General features: G+C 44.8%; 1 protein-coding gene across 9 annotated transcripts in view; it reads right to left on the bottom strand.

Moving 5' to 3' along the window:
* Positions 1–8,453: 8,453 nt before the first annotated feature.
* The window catches only part of dock4b (dedicator of cytokinesis 4b), a 109,505-nt gene continuing 90,167 nt past the window's right edge, over positions 8,454–27,791 (bottom strand). For 4 of the 9 annotated variants that reach the window (XM_030113822.1, XM_030113819.1, XM_030113821.1 and 1 more), the window contains 10 exons: positions 27,002–27,085; positions 25,846–25,965; positions 24,731–24,852; positions 23,668–23,779; positions 22,214–22,295; positions 16,569–16,678; positions 15,415–15,487; positions 12,993–13,109; positions 12,104–12,168; positions 8,454–9,966 (listed from right to left, as the gene is read on the bottom strand). In XM_030113822.1, the coding sequence (XP_029969682.1) occupies positions 9,493–9,966; positions 12,104–12,168; positions 12,993–13,109; positions 15,415–15,487; positions 16,569–16,678; positions 22,214–22,295; positions 23,668–23,779; positions 24,731–24,852; positions 25,846–25,965; positions 27,002–27,085 (1,359 nt within the window). In that variant the 3' untranslated portion in view covers positions 8,454–9,492. The remainder of the gene's footprint in view (positions 9,967–12,103; positions 12,169–12,992; positions 13,110–15,414; positions 15,488–16,568; positions 16,679–22,213; positions 22,296–23,667; positions 23,780–24,730; positions 24,853–25,845; positions 25,966–27,001; positions 27,086–27,791) is intronic. The other 5 variants (XM_030113825.1, XM_030113818.1, XM_030113820.1 and 2 more) reach the window with 4 other exon arrangements.

Genomic DNA, 27,791 nt, shown 5'->3' on the forward strand with positions numbered 1-27,791 from the left:
GGTGTGTTACAGTTGGCTCAGGAACACCTCTGATTGACTTAGCGTGATGGGAGCATAATTAAGACTGCAGCCCATTAACAGATGGCTGCAGCACCACACTGGGAGTGAGTGAGAGATCAGATGCGCGGTGTGTATTATTATAGGACGCTGGATCTCTATATCAAAGAGTATTTTCGCTGTAAATGCTTTGTGAAGTTGCCAAGCACATATGGGAGCAATAATGCGCTCAAGTTTGCGAAGGTAGTGCCATATTAAACATGCATGCTTATTTCAGTAATTGGGATTTAAGCAGAGGGTTTCAGAAGCCAGCATGTTCACAGCCAGTGGAGCAGCGGTTCCCAGCCTGAGTTTCTTGGGTGGGTGCCAGTGATTGCAGGGGGGGGGGATTTGAGACTTTGTGGGTCATGAGCAATATATCACATTACTGTGATATGAACATATGCATGTGATAAAGTCAAGAGAGAGAGTATGCTGTGAGAAAAGCAGGGCATCTGGAGTAAACCCACTTCCACACAGGTAGAATATGCAAACTGCACACAAAGGCCGAGGCCGTATGTGAAGCCTCGACCTTCTCGACGAAACAGTGATTTTAAAATGGCTCTCAGATGTGGGCGATCGTCTCTCTGTGTGTCCCTGATGATGGACAGGTGACCCGTCCAGGAGGCATCACGCCTTCACCCGTCGTCAACTGTTCCAGCACCCCGTGACCCCAAGTTTGACAAAGTGGATAAAAAATTGGACACTTTCCAGAGCATAAAGCAGACCTGCGGAATTGCTCCCGTTTTGAAGGCTTCTGCTTTTGTGTGTCATTGAGTGGAGGCGTCTGCCAGCGGTCGACTCCACTGTAATGTTTTGGATAATCAGAGTTCGCGCAGGGGGTCCCCTTGCATGTGCTGTATCTTCCAAACAACAAAGATTCACGTAAAATAAATCGTTATAGTTTGACGGTAACGGCCAAGAAAAAAAAAAAAGACGAAAACTATTGAGGATGTCTACTTAACAAGTTTCCTTAAAGCTTGTTAAACAGGAGAGTTACGCAGCAGGCTTCCTCTTTGTGTTCACTCCCATTTTCCACTTTCACCCCCTCTTTCACTCCGTGTGACTTTTATGTTTCTTCGCCCCATCCAAATAGGATGAAAAGTTAATAGAGGAGAGGAACCTCGGGGAGCAGACGAGAAAACAGTAGTCACGATTCAAGCCACATGCAATTTGATGACATGACCAGAAAAAATCAATAGGAATTCATTGTGAGAAACCCCCTCAGAGCCTCACTGCCAGAACAAAAGAACAATTCGGCGCTGTCGAGCTGAGGCGGTAATAGCCCAGTAAAGTCATTCTCCTGGAGGAATCAAACCACGCGTGCTCAAGCAGTGCATTATCCTTCCCATGGCTTACCCCCTGCCAGCCCCGTTCATCACATGCCCGGGCACAGACTTCTGACAGTGTTGTCTTTTGATAAAAACCGTTCACGATTTGGGGGCAGCCGAAAACAGGCAGCAGAATGAAAAGTTTGCAGAACGGCAGAAACAAAAGTGTCTCTGCAGTTCTTCTGGCTACCATCGAGCCGCTTTTGTTGAACTCTGCAGAGAAGCTGTAATCATTTTTCTGGAGCCGCGAGCAGCTGCTGGAAAGTTCACAACGGCAGCAACTGTGAGCTTTGATATTAGGGTTTGTATGGAAGCTATAACTACAGTAAGATAAATGGTACTCATATAACATACTTGCCGTCTTTAAATCTGCTGAATTCGAAAGTGTTTCTGGGTAAATCGATCATCTATTTTTGTGATTCAACCTCAACATGCATTTATCTGTGCTGCTAAAATACTTTCTTGTCAATCTCTCCGACACCGAGTTATCGTGGCTACTGATTGCGAGATAGTCGCCTCAGCTGTAAGATGCACAATCGCGACAGTGTCTGTCATTGTGGCCTAAAGTCTGTGGTCTTGTGTTTTTCCCCGTCCACAACAATTTTCCGACAAGTTCAGAAATTCCCCCATGGCAGAATCGCTGCACTGCACAGCTCCCCACCAACCAATCAAATTTGACACACTGATCAATGCAAACTAAATAAGTCGACAGACTGCAATGTCGTAAAGTTCAGGCAGCAAAAGCCTTGTGTAAAAAAAAAAAAGACAAACGTAAGACACCCATATAGAAGCTGCTTTTTGTAAACAAGTGTTTGTAAAAGCAATCAGGTAGCCCTAGCACAGACATGAGGGTTCATTTCCATACAATGTCAGCTCTGGTGGCCCACACACAGGAGAGTGAGGTGAATCAAAGACCTATAAAAAGAATAAAACAGTATAAAAAAAGGAATCTTTGTTGATATCTCTGCTAGATATTTCATAGTCATGCAGTAAAATTGTTCTTGTCATTGAATCTGTGCCCAAGACGGGGCGGGAGCGAGGGAGACGTCATCCTCCCTCTCCTAATGTTAACCCCGGAGCAGCTGTTTATCCCAAACAAAACCTTGTGAGACAATTCGTCAAAATCTCACCTGACCTCATGTTTATTCATCTGTGTAGGAGAAACGGGGAAAAGGCCTCTTCACAGCCGAACAAGCCAGGCAGAACTAAGGCGATCACCCAAGAGATGGAAGACGGAGAGAGTCTAACACTTAATTTAATATGTGCTCCACAGAGGATAAAACCAGGCGACAGCAAAGAGGCAAAGGAGTGTGTTTTAACGTGGATGGCCTGACGCAAGTCTTGGTGCAGCCAGCCTCCGGTCCTGAACTGCAGACTGCTGCAGGAGCTGCTGTGGAAGGAAGGATCAGAAACCTTTGGCAGGGAGGAAAGCTCAGTAAACACCGCCGTCATTTGACCTTCTGCAGGATGACTCACCGGAAAAACAGCCTGCAAATGATAACGAGAGGACGAGAGATGACAGAAGCCACTGCTTCACTACTGTTTTAATTAACTCCTTTTCTGACAGCTATATGAAAAAAAAAAAATGGGATCAGATAAAAACTGGTGCTCTTGGAATTCTTTTTTCTTCATGTATAATATGAATGAGCATTAATAAATATGAGCAGGTGAAATAAAGTTCTAAACTATTCACTTTTTTTTTTAAAAAAAATCAAGACTTACAAGGACCTCTATTGTGTTACATTTAAATAAGCCAAAGGCCTCTCCAGGATGAAATACTGGCCTTTCTGGGAACCTTTAACCTCCCAGTTAGGAGGTCTCCAACCCAAACTCTTCAGGGCTTTTCTCTTGTTCCGAGCGCGCTGAATATTCCATTGTTTATTCAACAGCAGCTGTTTCGACGCTCACCCGGATCAGACACTGCAGAATACATTTCAAGACTTTAATCCTTTAGAATTAGAAAAAGAAAAAATAGAGGTAGAATAGCTGAGACGTGAAGCACGGTGCGGTGGCGGCAGCCGGTCGAAAACTATGCATGTATGCGTCAGTTTATCAGTGAGTGACGCGTCCTGCATGTGAACGAGACGGACTACCTGCTCACCCGAGACCAAGAGAGTCAGTTTAATCGCCATGCAGGCCGGAAGGACAGCCGCTTTTTTCAGTCAGTGTCCGTGTTGCATTATTGAAATACTTTGATAATCGTTTTGACCGAGGCTCATATTTTAGACGTCGCTCTGCTCAGTTCATCCTTTAGTAATGATGAGTTGAATACATGCAGGACAAGAAAATCCATTTTGCCTCTTTAAAGGACAACTGTACATCAGCGTCTGTGTTTTTCTTGTTTCTTTTAAATTAGCAGCTATTTGGTAAATTGGCTTTTAGAGATGATTTCCAGACCGTGGAAGCTTTACGTTTATTTCACTGCAATGTTTGTTTCTCTGAATGAACTGAACAAACACTGGCAAAATAAAGGTCCTTTGGTTTCTCGGTCACTGTAGATCTTCCTGTTTTGCAGCTGCAGCTCCTTTTTCCTTTAGATTGATATCATCAAATCAATTTCAATCTTTTCTTCTTATAAAGGCTTTCCAGGGGAAACATTTTTAATCTAAATCTGCTGCACTGTAAGATATTTTTGAATGCTTTATACTGTATATTCAGTGTTTCAGCATATAGGTTGAACTCTGCTCCACGCCTTCCTGCAGAGGTTGGAGAAAAACACTGCAGTATGAAAGTCTCTTGCAAGAAAACGCCGCCGCTGTGTGTATATAAATATACACACACACACACACACCTGCATTTCCCTGATCTCTTTTTGTCTTGCACTCCTCTTCAGGATTCAAAGCATTTGAAACTCGCAGTCAACTCCCCATTCAGCTGAGGCAACAGTCCTCCTATGAGGACGGCACAAGTCAAAAAATTAAACTTCACTCATCTTGCCATTAAAAACAACTTGCAGTGTTTGAAGCTGTCAGGTGAAAAATCCCCCATAAGCTGCCGAACACAACAGAGCAGGTATAGGGAGTGGAGCGGAAAAGATAAAACACGCCATCTATTCTTGCGCGCTCCTCTTTGAAACTTCCCCTCGGTGTTGCCTCTGAGATGGAGCTTCTTTGCTCCCCGCAGAGCTCCTCCAGCTTCCCCTCTCCCTGGAGAGATTTGCAGAGCGAGACAAACACCTTGGGTTTCTCTGCGGCTGTGTGTTCTCCAAAATTCGCTCCAGGCGACTTTAAATTAATACCTAGTACTGCCTTTCCCCTGATAATTATGTATCATCACCCTTATGAATGCTATAAAACGGAGGATGTTTAGAGCTTGTGTAATCGGGCTAAACTGTTGCAAAAAAAAAAAAAAAAAACCCTCACACCAGATATAATGAATGCTGCTTCTTTTAGAAATGCGCCCAACATATTTACAATTACAGGGCGGCTCTGCAGGTTCATCATATTTACACGCTATTACGGCGCCGTGCCTTGCATCTATGCCACCTTTTGTTGGAGGGAAGCTATCTCGGCCCGTGCAAAATGTCAACGTCTGGGATCAGCGGAAATTTGCAGGCTGCTCAACTCCCGCCCGTCCTTTCACCGGGACGGGCTTTGTTTGCCGCAACTACAAGCAGAAAAAGCGGCTCTCCTCTCAATAATGGGCTGACTGACAAGCCCGTGGCGGTGTGTAACCGACAACAATGCAACGCTCCCGGGCCCGCTGGAAAAGCGGAGGCCGCCGGAGCACGCGCCGTCCATTGCAGAGAGACGCCGCGACGGGCCGCAACTGCGTTCCCGACAGAATAATGCCTGCTGTCAGATTAGAGCAAACCACTAACAATTATGAGTGTTGACAGGTGAAGTGTGCTCGTCTCCCCAATCGCCAGCCGACACAATGTATGTTTATGGGGAAACGATTTACAACTGTTCAAGGTCTCCCGGTCAAGCCGCGCCGCTCCGTCAACGCTGTTGTGTTGATTATAGAGCAACAGCAGTCTTCAGCTCCACCAAGGTGGCACAGTAATTAGACGCTTGGAGATGAACGCGGAGTTTCTCCCTTGTGTGGTTGTGTTCTGTTAAAAGCGACTGAGAAACACGTGGGTTTGATTTTAACCCCACGTGTGGCCGGAGACGCCCAGGATTCTGAGGCTCATGTTGAGAAATTCATCGAACTGACAGCAGCAATTTGTAGAGAAATAATTTTAATTCTGTCAAACACACACGCCTAATCTTGATTTGGAGTCTTCAAAAAGCTCTTTATGGGCAGACTCTAATTCTTTAAACAAAACTTTGGTTCTGGACTCTTTAAACCAGACTAGGATTGTTTAAAGAGACTCAAAATCTATTTTCACTGGACTCCAACTCTTCAGGCGGTTCCTGAAATATGTTTCACCACAACAGGATTATTTAAAATACAAAACAAGACTTGACTGGATTCAGCAAAACTACAGTCTCGGTATTTGACTTGATTCATTAAAACATTTTTGTAACTTTTTGATCCAAACTCAGACTCATTAAAATAAACATGAATACAAATATCAAGAAATATGAAGTTTATCAGTTTTTGTTCATCTATGAAACAAACAAGAAAAATCTTGACTTTCTGTTTCTAAATTTCACAGTTGGAGTCCTTTTACCGTTTCTATTCATGACCATTTGTTATTTGGCGGCATTTTAAAATCTGAATCTTATTGAAGATATGAAGTCAGTGTTCATGCACACGTGCGGAGACATTCCAGCAACACACCACACATTCAAGTCCTCCAATCAATTAACACATATTGACTGCTTATTGGAGCCAATTAGAAGTCACAACAGCAAAGACTCAGTCCACCTGTCACAGCTCACAAAGAAAGGAAAAATAAATAAAATACAGATCTTACCTTATCAGTTGCTCAATATCCTCACAAGGTCTCCAGGAAATCCAAAGAAAGGGTCCAGTCAAGCAGATCAGAGGACAGTCGACAGTATTTTAACTTAGCAACGCTCAATACCGTGCCAGGACAAAAATCTTTCCGGCTAACTGCGCTTTCAAGTGCTCATAGATTCACATTCAACATGGCTCCTGCCAAGAATTGATTGTTCCCTCCATGACTGCTCCTTCTGCGCCCCTAAATCACTTCCTGCTTCCTGGTGGAGGAGGGGAGGCCTCGGCCAAGGAGTGGCAAACGCATCACACACACCTGAGGACAGCGAGGCCTTCCTCCCAGAAAACACCACACACTGCGACGAATGCAGATTTCATTTTAGTGTGTCTTTCCTCCACGGAGCGGCACTCTAACGTCTGCAGCGACACGCGCAGTTTACTGACCCGCTGAAATATTTGGAGCAGAAAAACACAAGTTCCTCGTCTCCACGGGCATACGCACGAACAACACTGCGCAGAGCTTCGCCGAAGTTGTGAAACTGCACAATATGAGGTTCACTTATATAAATATACTGATAAAACCACAGTGTTTTTATCTATTTTCAACAATTTAGCAGTTTCTCATCCAGCTCTCAAAAAACAATTTTTTTTAAAGAGTTCTTGAAAACTCAATCTGGTTGATTTTTCAGAATTCCCACAAACATTATGGGAATTTCCTTTGTTTTGTAGTAAATCTTAAACATACATCAATCTCCTAAATTTATATTGGCGACAATGAGGACAAATAAAGGAATATATAATTAGATCTCATCTTAAGACCAAAAATAATCATAGGTCATGTAAAGTCTGATAAACGGACTGTTGAACAATAATGTGCATAATCTGTGTTACTTTTCATCAAACAATGTTTCTTTTCGACATAGTAAATCACATGGAGTGACCTCTGAGAAGAATATTTAATGTCGCTTTAATTGAATATTCCAAAGCATACAGAGGGAGCATCGTGCTTTGAATGTATTAACATAACTGAGTAATCTCCCGGTATCATACTGGGACTGGAGAAGGCGTCTGCTTTTAATTCAATCAAAAATATAGCCAACATGGAATCTTAATGGAGTGGAACCATTCTGAAATTTGCAGTTCTCAATTCATTTGAAATTCAAATCACCAGAAATTTTTGAAAATGATGCATACTATATGTATATATATATATATATATATATATATATATATATATATATATATATATATATATATATATATATATATATATATATACATATATATTGTATGCATGCATGCATTTACATTGTAGTTTGCATATATGCATGCTGTGTCCAGCATTAATTACTTGCACACAGCTGACGTAACACACTGCATGAGATACATTTCACGGCACGATTCAGAGACATCTCGCAGAAAGTCATCCATAAGTCCGTTTGTATTACATAGGCCAGTTTATTGAACTTGTAAATGAGTTAGGAGTCATTATGCATGACTGTAATTTTTCTACACTCACAAAACCATAAAAGTTTGAACATTTATAATAATAATTTGCTGCTTCAACATTACATTCAAAGCTGTAAATTGTTATAGCTACATTTTGTTAAAAACACAATATTTACATTAAATGTAATACACAAATTTAATATTTGGCATACTTACATTAATCTCATTTAATTTACAAGTTCTCAAGTACTGATTAATGTGAATATTTAATCTCAAAAATTCACAACAAATCAAAAAGTAAATCAATCATACAAAAAATGAATCATACAAACAATACTAAAGCTACCCTCCCCCCTCCCGCGCCCCCCCCAAAAAAGTTGCACAGAATTGAATCGACGAATATTTTCTGCCAGAAAAGTTCTCTATTTTACAAAACAGTGTGAAATCCGCTCGCCGAAGGGTCTTTTACTTCTCTGCCGAGACGCCGAGTGCAGTCGACTCACGTCCGTCTTTTTAATTAAACAGAAAGTAAATCTCAACTGTACAAATATTTGACAATGATTAGTTTGTAAATATTTCTCCAAAAGGAAATGAGTCCTGGTGAGTTCTCGAGGTCACTGCTGACAGTGAAACTGTTTTTACGAAATCTCGTTTGTGCTCGTCTGACGATCCACGTGATCAGTTCAGACTTTAGTTTGGGGTTTTTTTTTTTTTTTCAGGGGGGGGGGAGAAGTCACTTCCAAAATTTCTTTCCTAAAAACACTTTCCAATATTTAAAAAAAAAAAAAAAAAGTCTCCTTACAAGGAACTGTTCAGTTTTCCTTTGGCACAATATCTGTTGTCATGTACATCATGCAGGATCAACAGGGTGTGTTCACATACATTATTTATTCCAGGGTTTATTCGTGCGGCTCCCTTTGCCTCGCTGCAAACTCCAGATTCTTTCTCTTGATTTTAAGACTCAAGAGAAAGAAGAACTCTGTCAAGGAGGCAATTTCCCGGAGACAGCCTCTCCAGCTTCCTCATTTACATGCAACCACACAGAGTTAAATCAGCCTGAAAGCGCCTGTTATTAGTGCCAAATTTCACTCCACCAAATTCTTCTTGCATAAGGAAAATGACCAAATATGGTCCCAACTTCAGGAGGAGATGGAAAATTCTGCTGTTAAAAGCATAAATTTAAATGTAAATGTTTTTTTTTCTTTTGTTTTTATGAATAAAAATTTCAGTTTGGCTTCATTGTACTATTGCTTGTGTGGATATGACTATGGGAACACACCCTTGTCTATACTACACTTCACTGAAATGCATACTCGAGGCCTCTAGCACCTTTTTTTTTTTTTTTTTTAAGCCATACAGTATAGAAATATACCGAGTTGTTTCCCAAAAAAGAAAAAAAAAAAAAAAAAAAAAAAAAAGGGAAAAAAAGAAGCGTGCAAGACTCACAGATAAAAGACTCTGTTTCCAATACTTAAGGCAAAAAACAACTCTCACACATACCAATGTACATATACAGTATGTGAGGTGGTCACATCTGTCCGAACCGTTCTGGTAAACATAGATCGGGACTCGTCGTGGCGGACTTGTGTCGGGACGAGAGCTAGAAGTGAGGAATGACCGAGTCAAAGTCAAAGCAATGCCCTCCAGTGAATCCAACTGTCACGAGGCGACACTGTTCCCACCAGCTGTCGATCGAGAGGCTTGTGTTTGTCATTTGGGGGGGGGGGTATCAGGAATGCCGAACTGAGGATTACAAAAAAAGTGAGTGCCGAGTAGAAAAGTGCAAAATACGCCAGTGTGTGTGCGTGTGTGTGTGTTTGTTTTCCGCCTATAGCTGGGACACCTTCCTGGGCAGGGGCCTCGGCCGGGGGACCCGCGGGTCGGCGCTCCCGTCCAGCTTCATGCTGCCCGTGCGGAGCTGGTGAGGTTTGGGCGGCAGCGCCGGGGGGTCCGCCTGCGGGGGGATGGACAGGCTGTGGGGCAGCGGCACCGGCCGGCGGGGGTTGTTGCGCTCGTACACGCTGTAGGGCGGCGGCGTCTTGTTCTCCCGGCGGACGGGCTCGTCCGAGCCGCTGGAGACGGAGTTGGGCAGGGTGGACGACGACGACGACGGCGGCGGCGGCGGCAGCGGGTGGGGCGGGTGGTCGCCGGCGGGCAGCTCGGTGCCCGACGCCTCCGACACGCTGCAGCGGCTGAGGGAGGAGATCCCGCTGCTGTAGCTGCCCGACAGGACGGGGGAGTTGGAGACCAGGCTGGTGGACTGGCACTCGGTGGGCGACGGGGTGAAGGGCGGCACTGTGGTCTGACGGGCGAGGGACAAGGACAGCAAGTTAAAAACTCAAAACACAAGCAAGGGATCCTCAGATTTATCCGAATTATTGCAGTCAGAATGCAGCTCATGACATGAGGTGCACGAGTCTGACACTGATTAAAGTACTTTTTTTAACTACATTAATAATTCCATCCATTAGCAAAATGAGAGCCCCTCTGTTTTCAAATTGAAATGTTAAACTCAAATTACTCAAACCAGAACGATGAAACAAAATCAAGTTTGATTTGTCAAACGGTGGAGCCATCGCCGAGCTCCGTGATTCAATTCCAAACGTAAATGATACCTGACAAGCTTCTAATTAAGAAAATGTGTTTTGAGCTGGACGGACGAGAAAAGCAGCTGGCAGGTCGACATGGAGTGATCGATGGAAACACCCAGAGTCACAACAGCAGCAAAGAGTTTTAACTTGTCTTGAATAAAATACACGACAAATTCTCAAGAATTTATGACAATCTATATATTTTTTTCTTTGTTAAACTGATTAAAACTTCAAGCGAAGAATCCAGCGGCAAAAAAAAGAAGGAAAAAACTTTCAGGCTGTCTCTGGCTGGATACTTTGGGGAGTTGCTTTCCTGAGCCGCATCCCGTGACGAGGCTTGTCACAATATGGTACGCCCCGCCCGCCCCGCCGTCTCCTGCCTCCTGGTGCTGACGTGGCCAAACAGCAACAATAAATAACATTAAAAAAAGTTGAGTCAGTGAACAGATAGAGGAGCGCCAGGTTTTTCCACTCCATCAAGCAGACGTGTGCACCCAGACGAGAAAACACAATATGCCGCGCTCCCCCCGCGAGAAAAATCCGATCGCTCATCAGAATGTTTTTCTACGCGATTACACAACGCCGCCATGGTATCTGCTAAAACTTAATTGGATGTGGTGGACGATAGAGACCGATGGGTGAGGCTGTGCTGTTGGGAGGCGAACATTCGACTTGCTTGAGCGGACAAACCTTTTCGCGTTCAGGCTGAGCGTGATGAACTGTATTTAATACAGTTGCTGACAAGTAGCTTCGGTATCCTGACCCGGTTTCCCCGCTGAGATTCCTTGGTCCGTCTCAGGCTGCTGCCAGCGGCACGCACGCAACACTTCCGCCGCGCACGAAACGCGATTGACGGGGCGCGCCGAGCGCCAAGCCGTCACTCACACTTTGCGATCCGGAGCCGTTCCCTCGCTCCATTTCTCAAGACGGGCGGACGGCGGACGCTCGCGCACAAAGCAGCCGCCTCCTTCGGCGGCTGTCACAAGTAAGAAGACATCATACCTGCAGCGAAAGCTGCGAGCTTAGCGCCGCCGCTCGTGACAAGTGGGAGACAAGCTGCGGTTCACCGGTGTTTCAAAACAACTTTTTACCCTCATTAAGAGCTCGCTCAGCGCTGAGTTAACCTCTCCTGCACCTTCTTCTGCTTCTGCAGACTGGTATTAACTAAGAGGCTCATTAACAATAAATCATAGCTTGGAGACAAAGTGAAAGTAATCAGTTCATCTGCAGATAATTACATACAGGGGAAAAAAAAAAATCTTGAGGTCAAAGATTCTCCATGATCTTAAAATAATCTTATGTCTTTATCTGCAGTGAAGGGCACATAGTTTGGTTTAGATGCTATCTATCTATCTGTATTTTAAAAACATGTTGAGAGATGCTCAAGGCAACATTCCCGGCAGCAAAATATTACACAGAAAAGAGGGGTTCGATCTTTTAAAAGTCAATGAATCCAGGAATCCATCTGCTTTTGCATTTTTCAGCAGGCACGCCAGGTGACATCCTCCCAGGGCTTCAAGTCAAACGCAGCGTGTGACAGTTGGCGGATGGCAGGTGCACATTTAACTAACGCCATGAATTCCCTCCAGCCTGTCCTGTTTCGGGGTCTGTTTTGGGACGGGCCTTGACATAAAAACTACTAAATCAGCAGCACCGGAGCTGTTAACGGCGTCACTGAACAGCAACACGAAGCTCCCTCTGTATTATGAGAAGGATAAAGACCCCAGAGTTGGCTGCTAAGACATCAGCAGTGGAGGATAAAGATCCCGATGTTTCCAGGAAGTATGGTCAGGCATCGTCTAGGAAATCAAATTAACAGCGGAGGTGACTAACAAAGAGAGAACCCACCTTTTGCGGGGATCTGGACGAAGGGACGGGAGACTGCGACCTCATATTTTTAGCCGAGGAGCCTGCTGACAGCCAGACGGGAGGCAGAGAAACACAAGAAAAGAGGACAAATTCAAATTAGAGAAGTGTTTTTTTTTTCTTCTTTTTTTTTTTTTACCCCATTCACCAGGATGAGACAGTGTGAGTCATGCAAACACACACACATGGAGCTGAGAGGGCCAGTGGCTTAAAGCATCAATGAATCAAATAAGCGCTGATGTTGCGCCGGTCCTTCTGACCGCCTTGAGCTGTTTCTACATCCAGCAGCTGTTCCTGCTCTACGCAATGGGGGCAAAGAAAGAGTAAAAAAAAAAAAAAAAAGCAAAAAAACAAAACAAAACATAAAAAAAAACACCACCCCTTCTGCTTATTATGCTGCTGGGCAAAGCAATACATCAGAAAACACCAGGGAATGAGTCAAGACTGTCGCATCTGTAAATAAGTTTTAAAAAAAGAAAGCATCTTGACTCGATGGTGGAGAAAACTGTTGTTGAAATGTAATGACATGCATCTGTCAAGGGAGCTGAAAAATGAAATACGAATCTGGGAATTTACTGGGATTTTAGTTGGGATAAAGTTTAATCCTCTCCGAGTCTGCAGGGATTTCCAAACTTTACCAAACATCGTGCAGCAAAGAAAACTAGATATTAGGTTGGTTAGTGCAGGAAATACAGGTGGGCATATTGCAGGAGATGGAATTAGAGCCGGAAGACAGAAAACAGAAAACAGTCTGAGGCGGGGAGACGCTCCGCAGGGAGGCGGCGGCGGCGAGAGCACCAGGTGTCAAAAGCCAGACTGGAAAATTAGTGCCATTCTTCAGGGGCAGATTCATTGCCATCAGCCGGATTACCTGAGTACGGTGGCCTAGGAGGGACGGGGGGACATAGCAATTTGCCAACAGAGTCAGAGAAGGACGGGGCGCGCTCTTTGACACTGTCTAGGCTCCAGCTACTGGGGGTGGGTCTCACTTTACAGCACATGGAAACACGACAAAGGCATGGGTTACACAGGACAGTATGAGACAGCACATGGTAAACAAATGGATCATTTGGAATGATCAGTTTTTCCCCTCATACGGTGATGCATTTCACTGATCATGTTGCATCTACTTCTGAGGGCGAGCGCGCCGCTCCAGGTCTTCATGGATCAATCCCGTCCTCCCACAGCAAACGTCTGCCGCTTCTCGCGGTATTTTAATGATCCTAAAAATGTCGATCGAAACCTCTCCTGACGAGATTCAAACCCTGGACCAATTCTGCCAGAATGAGAGCGGCAGATGTTATTTCATCTGCGCTCACTGGTTCGAAGTGGATGCAACACAAACAACACGATGCCACAGACTCGACGCGCTCGGTGAGGGAGCTGATAAAAACTGGAAGTATGTTTGCTCACCGTCAATCAAACTGAATCAAAGCACATCCAAACAGCTCCCATGAGGCCATTTTTTTTTTTGTAAAACTATACATAAGGATGATTTTAATCCCAGATTACCACTTATTCCATAGCCATATTAATCAGAAGATTTTAAGCCTCTTTTGAAGAGCTGAATGCATTTCATTTTGAATAAATTGGACTAATTAAAATGTCTAAATTCATCATCACGTCGTCTTTTGTTCTGGTCTCGTCTGCCTCCACACACCTACACGGGTTCAAACGGGGTGATTAAACGTGGCAGAATGTGTCATTTTCACGAGAACCGGCTCATCGCTCGCTTAACTGTTGGCTACACTAGTAGTTTTATCCAGCGAAAAAAGAAACACTGAGTTTTGTTTTTTTTTTCTTTAATCTCAACTGTGATATTTAAATGTATTTTTTTTTTGTGACTATATTCTTATTTTGCATGCCTTCCTGGCATTCAGAGCCTTGTCACAGTCTTTCATACCCGATGTGTCCCAGTTTCTCGTCTTTAATTGCTGGAGAAGCTGCAGAGGATTTAATTCCACTATTCTGCTCCTTGTTTTTCCTCCCTTCAAAGCCGTCGTTCCTTTAGTTCAACAAGTCAAGACGCTAAATCAGCTCCTGGGGAAGTAATATGTTTGACTGAATACTGATTACTACAGATCAGAGGCATGTGATGCAGTGATAGTTATTGCCTTGTTCAGTGAACTTTTTGCGCAATTTGGCGTGAAATCAAAGTAATTGTTTTGTCCTGATAGCGGTGAATCAACAACGTGAGGAAGACCTCAGATGGTCTCCACTCGATCTGGAGCTGTTCAAACTTTCTGTTCTCACGTAGTGTGAAGATTTCTGTAAGAACAAAACATAATCAGACACATAAGTTTACATAAACGTGCAATCTGTTGCCTGACAATGTTCTTTATTGTTGTGTTTTACAGGGATTGCCACATTTTAACAGCACTATGTGGAGCTATAATTAGAGGTTCCAATAACGACACTTCAGTTCTCGCACACTTTTATCGCTGCCGTGTGCATAAAGGTGTCATGTCACCATATTGTGGCAGTTTATGTATCTCTCGCTGCATTATTTACTGATCACACCTAAATCTCATGGAAAAAGTGTTTATGTGTGAATCACAGGGAAGCAATTGCACCCTGTAATTTTAAAGTGTCGGTATATAGACCTTGTTTCGACAGAAAGCCGGGAAAGTTTTTCTTTTTCCGCAAGGCACGTCGCTGTTTTGTGCTCATTCAGGAAAAAAAATAAACCTTTTTATGCAGATTTGTAGTCATTTATAGCAATGCCACGCGCATCCATCACTGCTGCGGAGATACTACCCGCTCTTTCATCACACTTAAGGTACGGCGGATGATGAAACGCCGCAATCCAAACAGCGCGTACATGTGTTTGTATGAGTTTGCGTGGCAACAGATGCCTCCTGCCACACCGGGGTCAAGCCGTGGCGCGCGCCGCGCGTCGTTCGTGGAGAGAAGACGACTCCCGCCCCGGACAGTGGCGTCGGCGCCAGAGAAAAAAAAAAAAACCAGATGAGCTGCCTGCTCCGGAGGCAGAAGCCCTGCATAAATATCCTCCTCGGACGGGAGCCGTCTCTCCTCAGAAATTACAGTTGATGAACCCGTACTGGGGACTTGTAATGAAGAATGAGACTGCACTAACTTTTAATTGACAATATACTTGGGGGAAAAGAAGCATAATAATAAAACGCTGTTGTTTTTCTAAGTTTGTGGGGATTCCCTGGAAACTAAGACGGTATTTCAAGTGTCTCTGCGAGGGTTGAGAGTGGCTCCCAAGTCAAGGATGTTAAAAAAAAAAAAAAAAAAAAAAAAGTATATGCTAAATATAGTGCTTTTACCTTTATCTGGAGCTGAGAGGTTGGGGTCACTCCTTGGTAAAGTGGTATCGCCTATCTGATGCGTGGGAGCTCTCTGCGTGGAGGAGAAATTGTTGAGGTTACAGTGGGAAAGCATTACGGCACGGAGCAGAGCATTCTCCACACAACAACGATAGGAATCAACTCTGAGCGAACGGAGAATTACTCGAATATCGAATGGCGATAATGGCGTACAATCTTTACAGAACAGATTCGATAGGAGAGACAGAAAGGGCCACAAATGGTCAGAAGAAGCTGTGTAGATTTTCCATCATCTGACTTCATCTTCTAATCACAGTCACCGATGTTAGTGATCAATGCTTCCAATAGTCAATGCTGCATCACCAGCTGATATCGAGCATTTCATTGCTGGGAGGTTGGGAGTAATCGTTAAGCCCTCCAGCATCCATTTCTCTGCGGGATTCTCCACAAACGGGGCGAACAAAGCCAGGGGAAGTGTGACGAAAAGGCGCCCACACTGACCGTAAAGCACGGATGGCCTTGTAAAGGCAAACACACGACTGTTCTGTTCCCGAAGCTTTGTGACTGTGGACGGAGTGTGTGATTGTGTTACATACTGTCCTTCAGCGGGAAGAGGAGCTGCAGTATCATGTTGTTCTTGTCAGCTCCTGTTATTGCGCTAACACGAGCTCGCCGAACAGGAATGTGCGTGCTTGTTTTTTTTTTTGTTTTTTTTTTTCCTTTCTTGGGCCAGAATAAGAGCAAAGACTTTAATAAAACATCAGTTCTGCAAAGCTGCTGTTGAAAAACTGCTCCTCTCAGCTGCAGAAGGCCTTGCGGCATGCGCCCGCGTTCAGGAGGCGTTTGCCCCCCCCCCCCGCAGGTGGACTGGCGACCCATTGAGATGTATTGTACAGGACAAAATGTGACCTTGTTTCTGCACCTCACGTGTGACTGCAATGTTTTTATTGTGTTACAATAACAACAATACACAGAAGAGAGCGAGCAATGCAGCAAATATCTTCGATTAAGGGAAGAAGACGGAATGTCTGCAGATTGAAAAGCCCACATACGCAGTGAGAACATGCAATCTCCGCTCTGAACCTGGACTCTCTTTGTACTAAATCCCAAAATTCAAAACTGACATTTCGATGTTTAGTTATTTATGTGCTCACCTGTGCGGGATCAAGCGGGTTTGGGAAGATGGCGCTGACCGGCCTCTCTCGCGGAGACAGACAGGCGTTTTCTCTGGAATGCTTGTGTTTCTCGGCCATTTGAGGTGAACCTGGAGCAAACAGCACGGGGGAGGGTTTTGACAGCGTCAGCGCACGTACGCGCGCTCGGGCTCGGGCGCGTGCGCGGCCTTTGCACAAACACATGCGGGACCAAACGGCAGCAAGGTGTTAGGCTATTACCCACAAATACTGGCAATCAGGAAAGGCCAATCTCTTTTTCTCCCTCCAAGCCTCTCTGCCATTCTTTCAGCCTCACTGGCTCCACAACATGATAAATGGCCTCATCCAGCCTGCTCTCACACACACACGCACGCACACACACACACACTCCCTCGCACCCCGGCTCTCTGTTACACTGGACAATCATAACAGAGACACGTGCTCTGGCTGGACACAGTAACATATGTAGCATACCGAGTAGGGCTGAACGATATATCGTTATCACATCGATATCGTGACATGAACATTCAGGACATTAGTTTCTCAAAATCGACGATATCAAGATTTCCCCTGCTTGCCCTGCATGTAAGCTTGTCCGTGCACAGGCCGGGCCAGCCAACCACAAACCTCGTTGGCTGGTTGACAGCTGATGGCAGCCAATGAGAAACATCAGAGGGAGGGGCAGGAGGGAGACGTGTTGCCAACTTAGCGACTTTGTCGCGAGATTTAGCGACTTTTCAGACCCCTCTAGCGACTTTTTTTTTTTTTTTTAAAAAAGCGACTAGCGACAAATTTAGCGACTTTATCTGGTGCTCTGGAGACGTGACAGGACGTCTCGTTGCTGTCCTCAGTGAGCAGCGGGTGCTGCGTGAGCCCCTCCCCCGTCCCAAAGCGCTCACAAGCGGTCAGCCTCACGCAGCGCTCCCTGCTGCAAGTCAGAGCAGAGAGGAGACCCCCACCGCTCCGCCTCCCCACTTCAAATGAATCGAGCGTGCGCAAATCCGCACCGCTGCTCCCGTCCTGGGTCACGGAGCAGGATGGGCATGTTAAATGTTTCTTCACTGTCACACTTTTGTCAGTTAATTTGTAGTTCTAAACATATTTAGGCTGTTTTTAGCTCACTTTTTGCTTCTCCCACGGCGTTATTCCTCCTTACAATTACATGAAAATTGCCAAATTATGCAAATTAGGTGATGGCGTCATATAGCGACTTCTAGCGACTTCTAGGACAGCCAATAGAGAGTTTTGTCACTGGGGAGTTGGCGACACTGCACACACTCACATGTGCTACACGCAGCGGAGAAAGCAAAACAACAGAGGGCGGTTGCAGAATCTGCAGAAACGAGTTTGGTGGGGGAAAAAAAGTCTTTCCCTGTTATATGGAGGTATTTTGGATTTAAAGAAGAGGGTGTGAACCAGAGCCAGGTGTTTTGCAGGTCGTGCTTGGCGAAAATTGGGACGAAGCAAGGCAATACAACGAACATGTTTCACCACCTGAAACAACACCACCGCGTGCTGCACGACGAGTGTACAGCAATGAAAAAAATCTGCGGCAGCCTCCCAGTCGTCCGAAAGTAAGCCCAAACAAAGTTTGATTGCTGACTCGTTCGGGTAGCGTTACGCCATACGAGTCGACGTCCACCAGACAAAAGGAAATTACAGCTGCTATAGCCACATTGCTAAAGATATGGTACCCGTGTACACCGTCTCAAAGAGAAGGCTTTCAGAAGATGGTTCGGACCCTGGACAAGCGTTACAGAATGCCATCCCGAGCGTATTTTAATCAAGTGGCCATACCCAAACTCTACAATCAATGCAAAATGAACGTTGAATCCGAGCTCAGTGAAATTGATTATTTTGCTTCAACCACGGACCTGTGGTCGAGCCGGACGACGGAGCCTTACATCAGTTTAACGGTCCACTTTGTTTTACAACTAACTTCGCACTCAAGACCCGCTGTCTGCAGGCGCCTTTCTTCCCTGGGGAGCACACTGGGGATAACATGGCGCATGAGACGAGAGCTGCGTTAGCGGACTGGGATTTAAAGGAGGACCAACAGGTTTGCTTGACCACCGATAACGCAGCTAATATGATAAAGGCGCTGGAGGTGAACGACTGGACGCGGCTTCAGTGCTCTGGACACAGGCTGCACCTGGCGACAGGTACGTTTTACTCCGTTCATTTAAATATCTTTTTGTCAGAAGAGGGAGAAAGACAGTTTGTGTGTGTGTGTGTGAGTGAGAGAGAGAGAGATGGAACAATCTGCATTAATATGTGGTTATTTAGCTGTGTTGTAATTTATGTATTGTTTTGTTCATCTGTTTTCTCTTGAACATGCAGTGAGAGGTGACAACAGGATCAGCCATGCAATGGGTGTGTGCAAAAAGTTGGTGCGCCACGTCTCACACAGCTGGAAAAAGAGAGGTGCACTTGACAAAAAGACAACAAGAAGAAAATGTTGGAGTACATGAACAGCAAGTATCAAGGCAGAGACACACAAGAGCTCCTGGATGTGGCGTCCTTCTTGGATCCGAGATGTAAGACACAGTACATTGCTGTTGATGACGTCCCCGTCATCAAAGCCAGACTGCTGCCATAGAGGCTGAGCTGAGTGCCTATTTGCAGTTCCCCACGATTGACAACGAACAGGACCCCCTGCTGTGGTGGAGAACATACAAAGTTAACTTTCCCCGGCTCAGCAACATGGCAAGAAAATACTTGTGCATGCAGGCCACCAGCTCTCCATCGGAGAGAATTTTCAGTACATCGGGCAACACTGTGAGTTGTGAGAGGTCCTGTCTGAAGCCAGACATGGTGAACAAGCTTGTGTTCCTGCCAAAGAATCTGTAGAAGTTGCGCTGTGATGCTAATGCAACTAGCAACACATGCAAGCACAAACTGATGTACAACACACACACCCACACACTCGCTCACACATGCCTACCTCTGTTCTGTAAGTAATATAGTTTCTGCACAGTTATTATGTTGTCTTCTGAAGACCAAAAGAGTGTTGTTTCAGCAGCTGCAGCAAATTTTATTTATTTATTGTTAAATATTGGATTTCCTTTTTTGCTGGATTTGTGTTAATGTTGATGACTGGCTGTGAGTTCACATAAATAAAACTGCATTTCTTTACATCCCTTTGTATTATGATGTTTTTATTTTTCTGAAAAATGCTTAACTTAGACTGAATCCATTGCAACACGCGAAATTCCCTATAAAATGGTGGCGGGGACCGATTGAGATTGAATCTCCGCCGGTTTAGGTCCATACAAGTATGTCCTTACCGCTTGTTGGCTTTTTTTTAAATCATGAAATTGCGTTGCTTCTCTTTTAATTAATGAATCAGTCATAACCAACACGCCTTGTAACTCTGGGATTCCATTTTTGCATTCTTCTTCTCAGTGCTTCACACTGCACTATGCATCTAACAATCACCATGCGCCCTCTGCTGGATTTAAGGCGGTACTGCTCGATTCAGGCGCGCAAATACAAAACAACATCAACGAACATCAGTCAGAGAGGTCCTCTCGGGTCTGATATATACAGAGACAAAACCTGGTCAGATTAAGAACTGAATAAAATCAAAATCTACACTAACAGTCACAGCCATCAGCAGGATCTTAGCTAAAATATTTAGTTTCAATTGGGTGCAGCTACATCATATGAAATGTGATTTGTGCTGGTATGGATTCTGGGGTTAATGTGCCACCACCACCAAAGGAACTTGTCAAAGCTGGGATGCTTCAATCAGCAATTAGCAACATGCATACCTGCAACAAAATAAATAAATAATAATTTTATAAATTTGCAACTTCGGGTGGGCCATATTAATCTTGCAAAGCAGATGGGCCTGCCTGGTTCAGTTCCTAAATCCTGCAGATCCCATCTTGTAGCGCTCCATAGACCAATGATTTCACTCTGTTAAAATTTTGCTGGCCCAATCAGGGGAAAGAGGCGGGAGGAGCGGAAGTGACGAGAAGACGTGACGACAGCGGGAAGCGCCCAAAAAGTTTGAAAACAATGGCGGCGTGCAGAGCGATCTCCGTGGACACAGCAATATCTGCAGTTTTATAAGAAAGCGACTCAATTTCTTCCTTGAAAGAGGAGCACAGAACATCACTTCAAGTCTTTTTGTCAGGAAACGATGTCTTCTGCTTCTCAGCAGCAGCGCACGTAAGCTACGTCACACCGTGGCTTGATGTGGATTGGTCTGTGGTGAGTGTGTCGCGTGTCAATCAGAACGGTTGTCCAATCTTCTTCTTCTTTGGTTCAAACGGTCATCCAATCACCAGCTACGGATTGTTTTGAAGGTCCCGCCTCTGAAATCAAATCGGAAGAGCGGCTACCCAGATGGACTTGTGTAATATTTCCGTGGCGGACATATGAAACTGTCCATCTGGCGTGTCAGGTTAGAGCCATATAGCATAGATATACCATCCCAGACACAGTGCAGCAAATAGATAGAAACAGAACTAAACAAGCACAACAAAATACAACAGTTTAATTAAAAAATTATTGTCGGATCTTGTTTTTGATCGGCATTTTACAAAACTGAAAATAAGGACCTGTTAAAAATTTTCTGAGGACCTGCTGAAAAAATTTGGAGGGCCTGTTAAAATTTTGACGAATTTCATGCCCTGCATTGTAATATATCGTATCGAGATATCTGGCATGGATATCGAGATATGAAATTTTGCCCATATCGTTCAGCCCTAATACCGAGAGAGATAGACGCGGAAGCCCACACAAACAGACATGCAAATCCTTTTATTTTCCCAGCACTTAGCCCCGGCTGCTGCCGCGCCCGAATAGATCTGGATCCATTAGCGAATGCGATGGCACTTGGAAGACTATCATGCGAGTGCGAGATACCCGTCGCTGGCTCTCGTTCAGATCGCACCGCGGCGGTAATAATTCTCGGCGAGCTTTATGGGGAGACAGAGGGCACGTTTTTAAGAGTGCCGCCTGCTGTCGGCAAGCTTGCCAAAGGGGAGTGCATGCGCTTCCATAAATGTCTTCATAGATTCTTACTTTTTATGATGGGGATCGGGCAGAAGCATGTTTACACATTTGTGCACATGGAGATAAGACAGCGGCGGGAGAAAGCATTACACATTCACGCTGCGCTCGTAGGGTAGACTTGGATGACTGAGACCGGCCGAGGCAGGAGATTGTGTTGGGCTCCACGAGGGATACTCTGCACAGCTGTAATCATCTCTTACTCCCCCCCCCCTTTGCTCTGTCTTGCATTTTTACCGGCTCCATGTTTCTTTCAGCAGCATTTGTCTCAGCCCATTTCATTTTTTATCTGCGCTCATTCTGTATTCTCTCTGTTTCTCAGTCTCGCACTTTTCATTCAATCCCTCCAATTCTCATTCTTATCCCTTTTTCTCTTTGGTCTCTGCCCCGTCTACCTCCTCTGTGTGTGTATACTCCTGGCTGTCTTTTAATCTCCCTAACCTCGCCAGACAGGACTCCGCGGCACGTTCGGAGAGGGCAGAGTGTCGCCGAAAGGTCAAAAGTCGCGCCGGACATCTGTCCGCTTCCTCAGAGGGAGCCGCTGTCCGGCGAAGCGTCAGCTGAAAGGCCCGTAGCGTGCAGTTTAGTGCAAGAACAGCCAAGCAGAAGAGGACCCGTCTCACCTCTGGCACTGGACGGGGCTGAGCTGGTGACGTTGGGTGAGGCTGAATGGTTGGAGCTGAGGCTTGAGGTAGATGGACTGGGCTGCGGGGGAGGGGAAACAACAACAACAACAACAACAAAAGTACAAACATCATCAACAATTCATGAAGTTTACGGCGTGTGCGCCAACAGTAATGTAGCTCCGTCGGAATGCTTCTGCAGCCGAGTGCCACTTGACAAGTTCAGTATGTTCACAAAGCAAAAACATCCTGCATCAGCACTGAAATGGCTTAATTGAGAAAAGATATGTGGAGTTTCCTTCAGACGCACCAAACAGAATTTGTATGGATTCTATTCAACGTGCACTTTTTTGGTTCAACAGGAATTCAAGTTGATGGGAGCCATCCAATCTTCAATGCAGAATGTGGTTTATTCTACTCATATTGACATTTTTAGACATTTACAGTACTGAAATTCCTTTTGGAAAACATGCAGTACTCTAATGTAGATACCAGTTAGTACAATTGGTTATGCTGGTTGAATTAATTATTTTATATACTGAGGGGTAATTCATTACAAAAAGAAAGCAGACATCTTTAAAAACAAAAAAGATTCCCGCAGCACTTCAGAGTCGGATCCCTTCAGCTGACACTGTGCACGACGAGTTCACCAAAAAGGGAAAAGCCAAATCTGTGCACATAGTTTCAGTCTGACTCTCCATGTTTACTTTTCGTCTGTAACATTTACCGCCGCGTCTCTGCAGTGAACTTTACAAAAAGCAAAGAAGTTCTGGAGTGAAACTTGGGCTATCTCTCCTGACAGCTTTGAAAAATCGTGGTCATTTGAAAGAGAAGGAGACCATTATATAAAAATAATCAGTATTTAATGCAGAGCAAGAGGCAGAACCGAAACCTTTAATGTGAGAGGACGAGTCTGTAATTTGATGCACTCTGCAAACTGTACATTCTGCCGCTCGCCCTCCGTATTCAGTAAACTGTGCTTGATCTGCTTCATGTTATTTTTGCAAAAAAGGTTCAGTCTCATCCCGGATAACTGCATTCCTCCGCCTCCCTCACATGTTTTCCCGCTGCCAGGTACGGCGGGCCGGCTTGCCAGGAGTTGTCGGCAGCTCTCTGAAATTGGCCAAATCTAGTTTAGATTAGACTCCGGCGGGTTCCCCGGACGGGCCGCACAAAGCGCCGTGTCCTTATTTGATATAATCGCTGCAATTTGCTTGGCTGGACAGTCGCTCCGAACAAGAGGGGGACGATAGAGAAAGAGAAAAAAAAAATGGGGTCAGCGCAGACGAGAGATGGGGGATAAAGAGAGCGAGGGTGGATTAAAAAGCACCGCGAGTGAAATCTATAGGGAGCAGGAGGGCAAACGCTGGGATGTGGACCCAACCTCGTGTCTGAGGAGCATCTGCGAGCATGTGTGGGGAAGCATGCCTGTGTGCAGAGGAGAACTGGAGTACCTGCATGTTGAAGACCTCGTCTGAGCTCTCCGACTGGCCCGTGATGTTGCTGACTTCGTTGGAGGCTTGAGATGACAGGGAGGACGAGGAGTAGCGGTTCACCGCGGGGTAGCTGAGGGAGCTTCAGGCCGTAAAAAGACAGAGCGAGATCATTACGGCGCTTTTCGACGCAAAAGGAACGAAGTCATGTCGTTATGTTTTATTAACTCAGAGAGGTTTCGCTCACCCAGGATTCAACACGAGGCGAATGGAAATGCAGACAAGGCCAGAGAACGAGAGGAGAAAATGTCAGATTAGACAAATTATTGATGCACCAATCACAGCGTTTCATCCAGCTGCCAAACGGCAGGAGTGTAAGAGAAAAGGTTAGAGAACAAACACGACGGCTTCTTAAAGGAAGGTTAAATCAGAAGTCTTCAAAGAAGAAGAAAAAAAGTAAGACGTAACCTGGTTCTGCGTTGGGGAAAAACAGAGTTCAAAAAAGAAATCAAAACGCAACAAGCAAAAAAAAAACGCGAAATGTCACCGGGAGATTGAGGTGATGTGCGCGTCTCCACTCTCCGGTGTGGCTGTGCCCCCTGGGAGCACGCCGCGGAGGCAGAATGTCGCAGGTAGACAGAGTGGCAGGGTCACTGAACACATCAAACGCGCACGCACGCACCCACACACACACACACACACACACGCACGCACTGTCTGTCCGTCTGCCCGACAGCAGCCACACAGAGAAATCCATGCGGGTGCACAGCAGCTGGCTCTACCTATTGTGCAGCCACAATGAGCCACACCGGCAAAAATGGCAGGAAAGGAGAGTCGCATTCAACGTACAGCAAACACACAGAAACACTCAAAAAAGAACATATATGAAAAGACGAGGTTAAGGGCAACAGAATGTAAAGAAAACTAAAAATAGTGACTTTTATATCTATAAAAAAAAGAAAAGAAAACTTAGTACATTTTCTTTCTTTTAGCTCAGTTGAAGCGAGAGAGAACGTTACAAACATTAAAGGCCAAGAACTGCGAGAAAAGAGATGAAAGCTAATCAATAAGAACGGGTCGTCACCTCCGCCTGGACACCGTGCGGCCGCCGTCCGGGCTGATGATGCTGGGCACGGAGTTCCTGCACGTCCGCGGGCTTCCGTTGGTGAAGTGCACGGGGCTCGCGCGCACGTACGCCGGAAACTCCTGAGGTTTTCAAAAAAGGAGGCGAGGAACTGTTAACCGAAGATCCCAAGATTCTCCTTCCCTGATTTCTCCGACTATCCCTGAATAAAACCGAACTGCAGTGGAATGACACCACACCGGGTGCCCTGCTCTTAGCTAAGAAGAGCAAATTGGCTTTAAATAAAAATAAATCACTAAAATTGGGCATTAGGAGACCAGAAACTGTTATGTGATCTGACAATTCCCGTCTTCCATTGTGATATTCAGATGCTACAGTCAGATTTGGGCATAAACTAGCAGATGGTGGCAATAAAAAGCTGTGGGCGATATTTTCTTGCCACATTGGTGGCTTTTTTCTACTAATCATATCAACCCTGTTATGTTCAGATGGCTCCTCTCAGCAGGGTAAAGTGCCTTGTCACCAGCTAATACCATCTCGAAATGTTTTCCAGAGCAATTGAGCATCTTCGGGAGATTTACATCCAGAGACTCAGAAAGCCACGGCAAAATATGTGGTGCTTTTCAAGGTCAACTGGGAGCCAAAACCTCTGAGGAATATCTCCAGCTGCTTGTTTAATGTGCGCCAACTTGGAACAAAGGCAGTTCTGAAAGGGGGGGAAATAAAGGGGTCCAATCTCGCACTGGCAGGGCGTTGCTAATAAAGCGGCTTGGTGAGTGTATGTAGATAAACTACACAGTGTGCAGATGAGGGAAGCCTGTTTAATGAGGGGTGGCTTTCTCCTTTAAATTACTAAAAGGTTCATTTGCTCGGGAGTCTAAACACAGCGGTGGGTTTTTCTTGTCCCGTACAGTCTGTACTTACAAAGAGACTTTAGATGATAATTTGAGGCGAGCGATGTGACGCATGTGAGCCTGCCTCCATCTAATTGACTGTCATTAAACGGCATAACTTTTATTTAAGATGCTGTTTGAATCCGTCGCCGACTCACAAAATGTGCGGTATTTGAAAATCGTTCGACGGGATGCTGTTTTTCTCGTCGTCCTGCGGCCTACCTGGATGCCCAGACTGGACTTCATGAGATGGAACTGGTCCACCAGTTTCTTGTGGAGAGGTCTCATGTCCTGAGGAACAAACTTCTCGTGTACGGCGAGGCCATACTCCAGTATGTGTGCCTGCAAAAGGGGGAAAAAAATAAATCACAATGGCAAATCAATTCTCCACATCCTGCAATAAAATGTAGCCCGTAACGTTTCTAATGCAATCATCGGTGATATGTTATTTTTAATGTTTTAATAAGATCTGCTTGTGATTGCAGTGGTATCGTGAAGACGTCTGAGGAATATCGAGCATCCCAGCGGAGGCCAGCTTCATCTCTCCTCACACTAACGATGAATGATGTATAAATCTGAGCCGGTACACAGGTCAATATTAAATCATGTATGCAATCATATCACATCTGAGCTTACTCGAAATGCACACATGATGATACTGGAGACCTTATAAAAATGCTATTTTTAGTGAAGCAAAAAAAACACAGAAACTTACCGGTTGCGACTTTTTATTTACTTCTTTATTTATTTTTACTTTATTTTGTGAATAAATCATGATAGAAAAAAAAGACTTAACTTAAAATCATTCATCTGAATTGAAGCGGACGTGTGACAGAGAATAATTTCAATGAAAAATAAGCTTTAATCTGTAGAAGCAACATTTGTGTCTTCAAAGTTGGGAGGTGTCTGCACTAGGCTACAAAATAAATATAAAATGACACAGTGAAAATATAAAAATTAAACATAAAAAGGACTAATGAATAAAACAATTACAACAGAGCTTCTCAGCACTATGGTTTTAAAAAATTAACATGGAGCCTCTTAATAAAGTTTTCACTTCTTTGCATCATTCCTTCCACAATTTGTAATATTTTAAACATAAATTGAAACTGAAACAACATCAGTGAAGCAGATATTCACACAGTAATTTTTCCTTTGAATTCTAAACATGATTAAAGGAGCAGTCAGTAAAATTAAATCATGCCTCTGTTGCGGTTTTGAGTCACTTTAATCTTTCAATCCTTCTCGTGCTCATGTGTGCCTCAATACACCATCTTGTGGTAAAAACTGGCACTGCGCGGTAAAACCGGCCGGTGTCTTCAATTTTTCACTGTCAATGCACAACACTCCAAATGTGCGCTCTCCTTTCCGTCCTGACCTGTTCAAACATGAGTTCCCTCAGTCTCCCGATCTTCTCGCCGTCCTCTGGGTGATTCATCATGTAGTCCTTCACAAAAAAGGCCTGCAACAATGACAAAAAGCAGCGCATCCGTTATGCACGCGCCGGGAGCCGGTGCCACCTGAATCCCGGCTCGCCTGACACGGCGAATCAGTTTACCGAGTCCTTAAAACAATCAGAGAAGCCGAGCGCTCACGGTTAATCGTAATATTATCATCAAGTTCAGGGATCGGAATAAAAGTCCGTACAAACTAAAAATAGAAAAACATTTCGGCAAAATGGATGGACAGGAATCAAAGGATTGATTTCACTTTGATTTAAGAGCCAATTTGGGATCAGATTTCAAAAAAGCTCTTTTTCATATCGCTTTCATTCACGTCGGTGCTTCCCGCTACAGATCATGTCTCTTCAGAGGGATCACAGTTGTTGATTACAGACCACGCTTTCTATTCACTTTCCAAGACATTCTCCACTAAAAAAGGCGGCTCAAAAGAGCGCCGGGGTAAGATGAAAAAACGCCGCCGCCTGCTTTGAATGACGATAACTGTTCTTGCGGCAGACATACATTAAATGCCGCGTCCCCACTGTTTACAACAACATCAGCGCCCGTGATGTGTTTACAGATTACAGCCGATCCTTTTCAATCTGCATCAGGGTACACAAAGGAGAGAGGCGATGAATCGATGAAAGGCCCAGCCGAACAATCTGCTTTCCAACCCGCCCCCAGAAGGAAACAGACTATAAAGGGAACGGGAGGTAAAGGGCGAGT

Source organism: Salarias fasciatus, chromosome 17 (assembly GCF_902148845.1).
Source record: "Salarias fasciatus chromosome 17, fSalaFa1.1, whole genome shotgun sequence".
NCBI lineage: Eukaryota > Metazoa > Chordata > Actinopteri > Blenniiformes > Blenniidae > Salarias > Salarias fasciatus.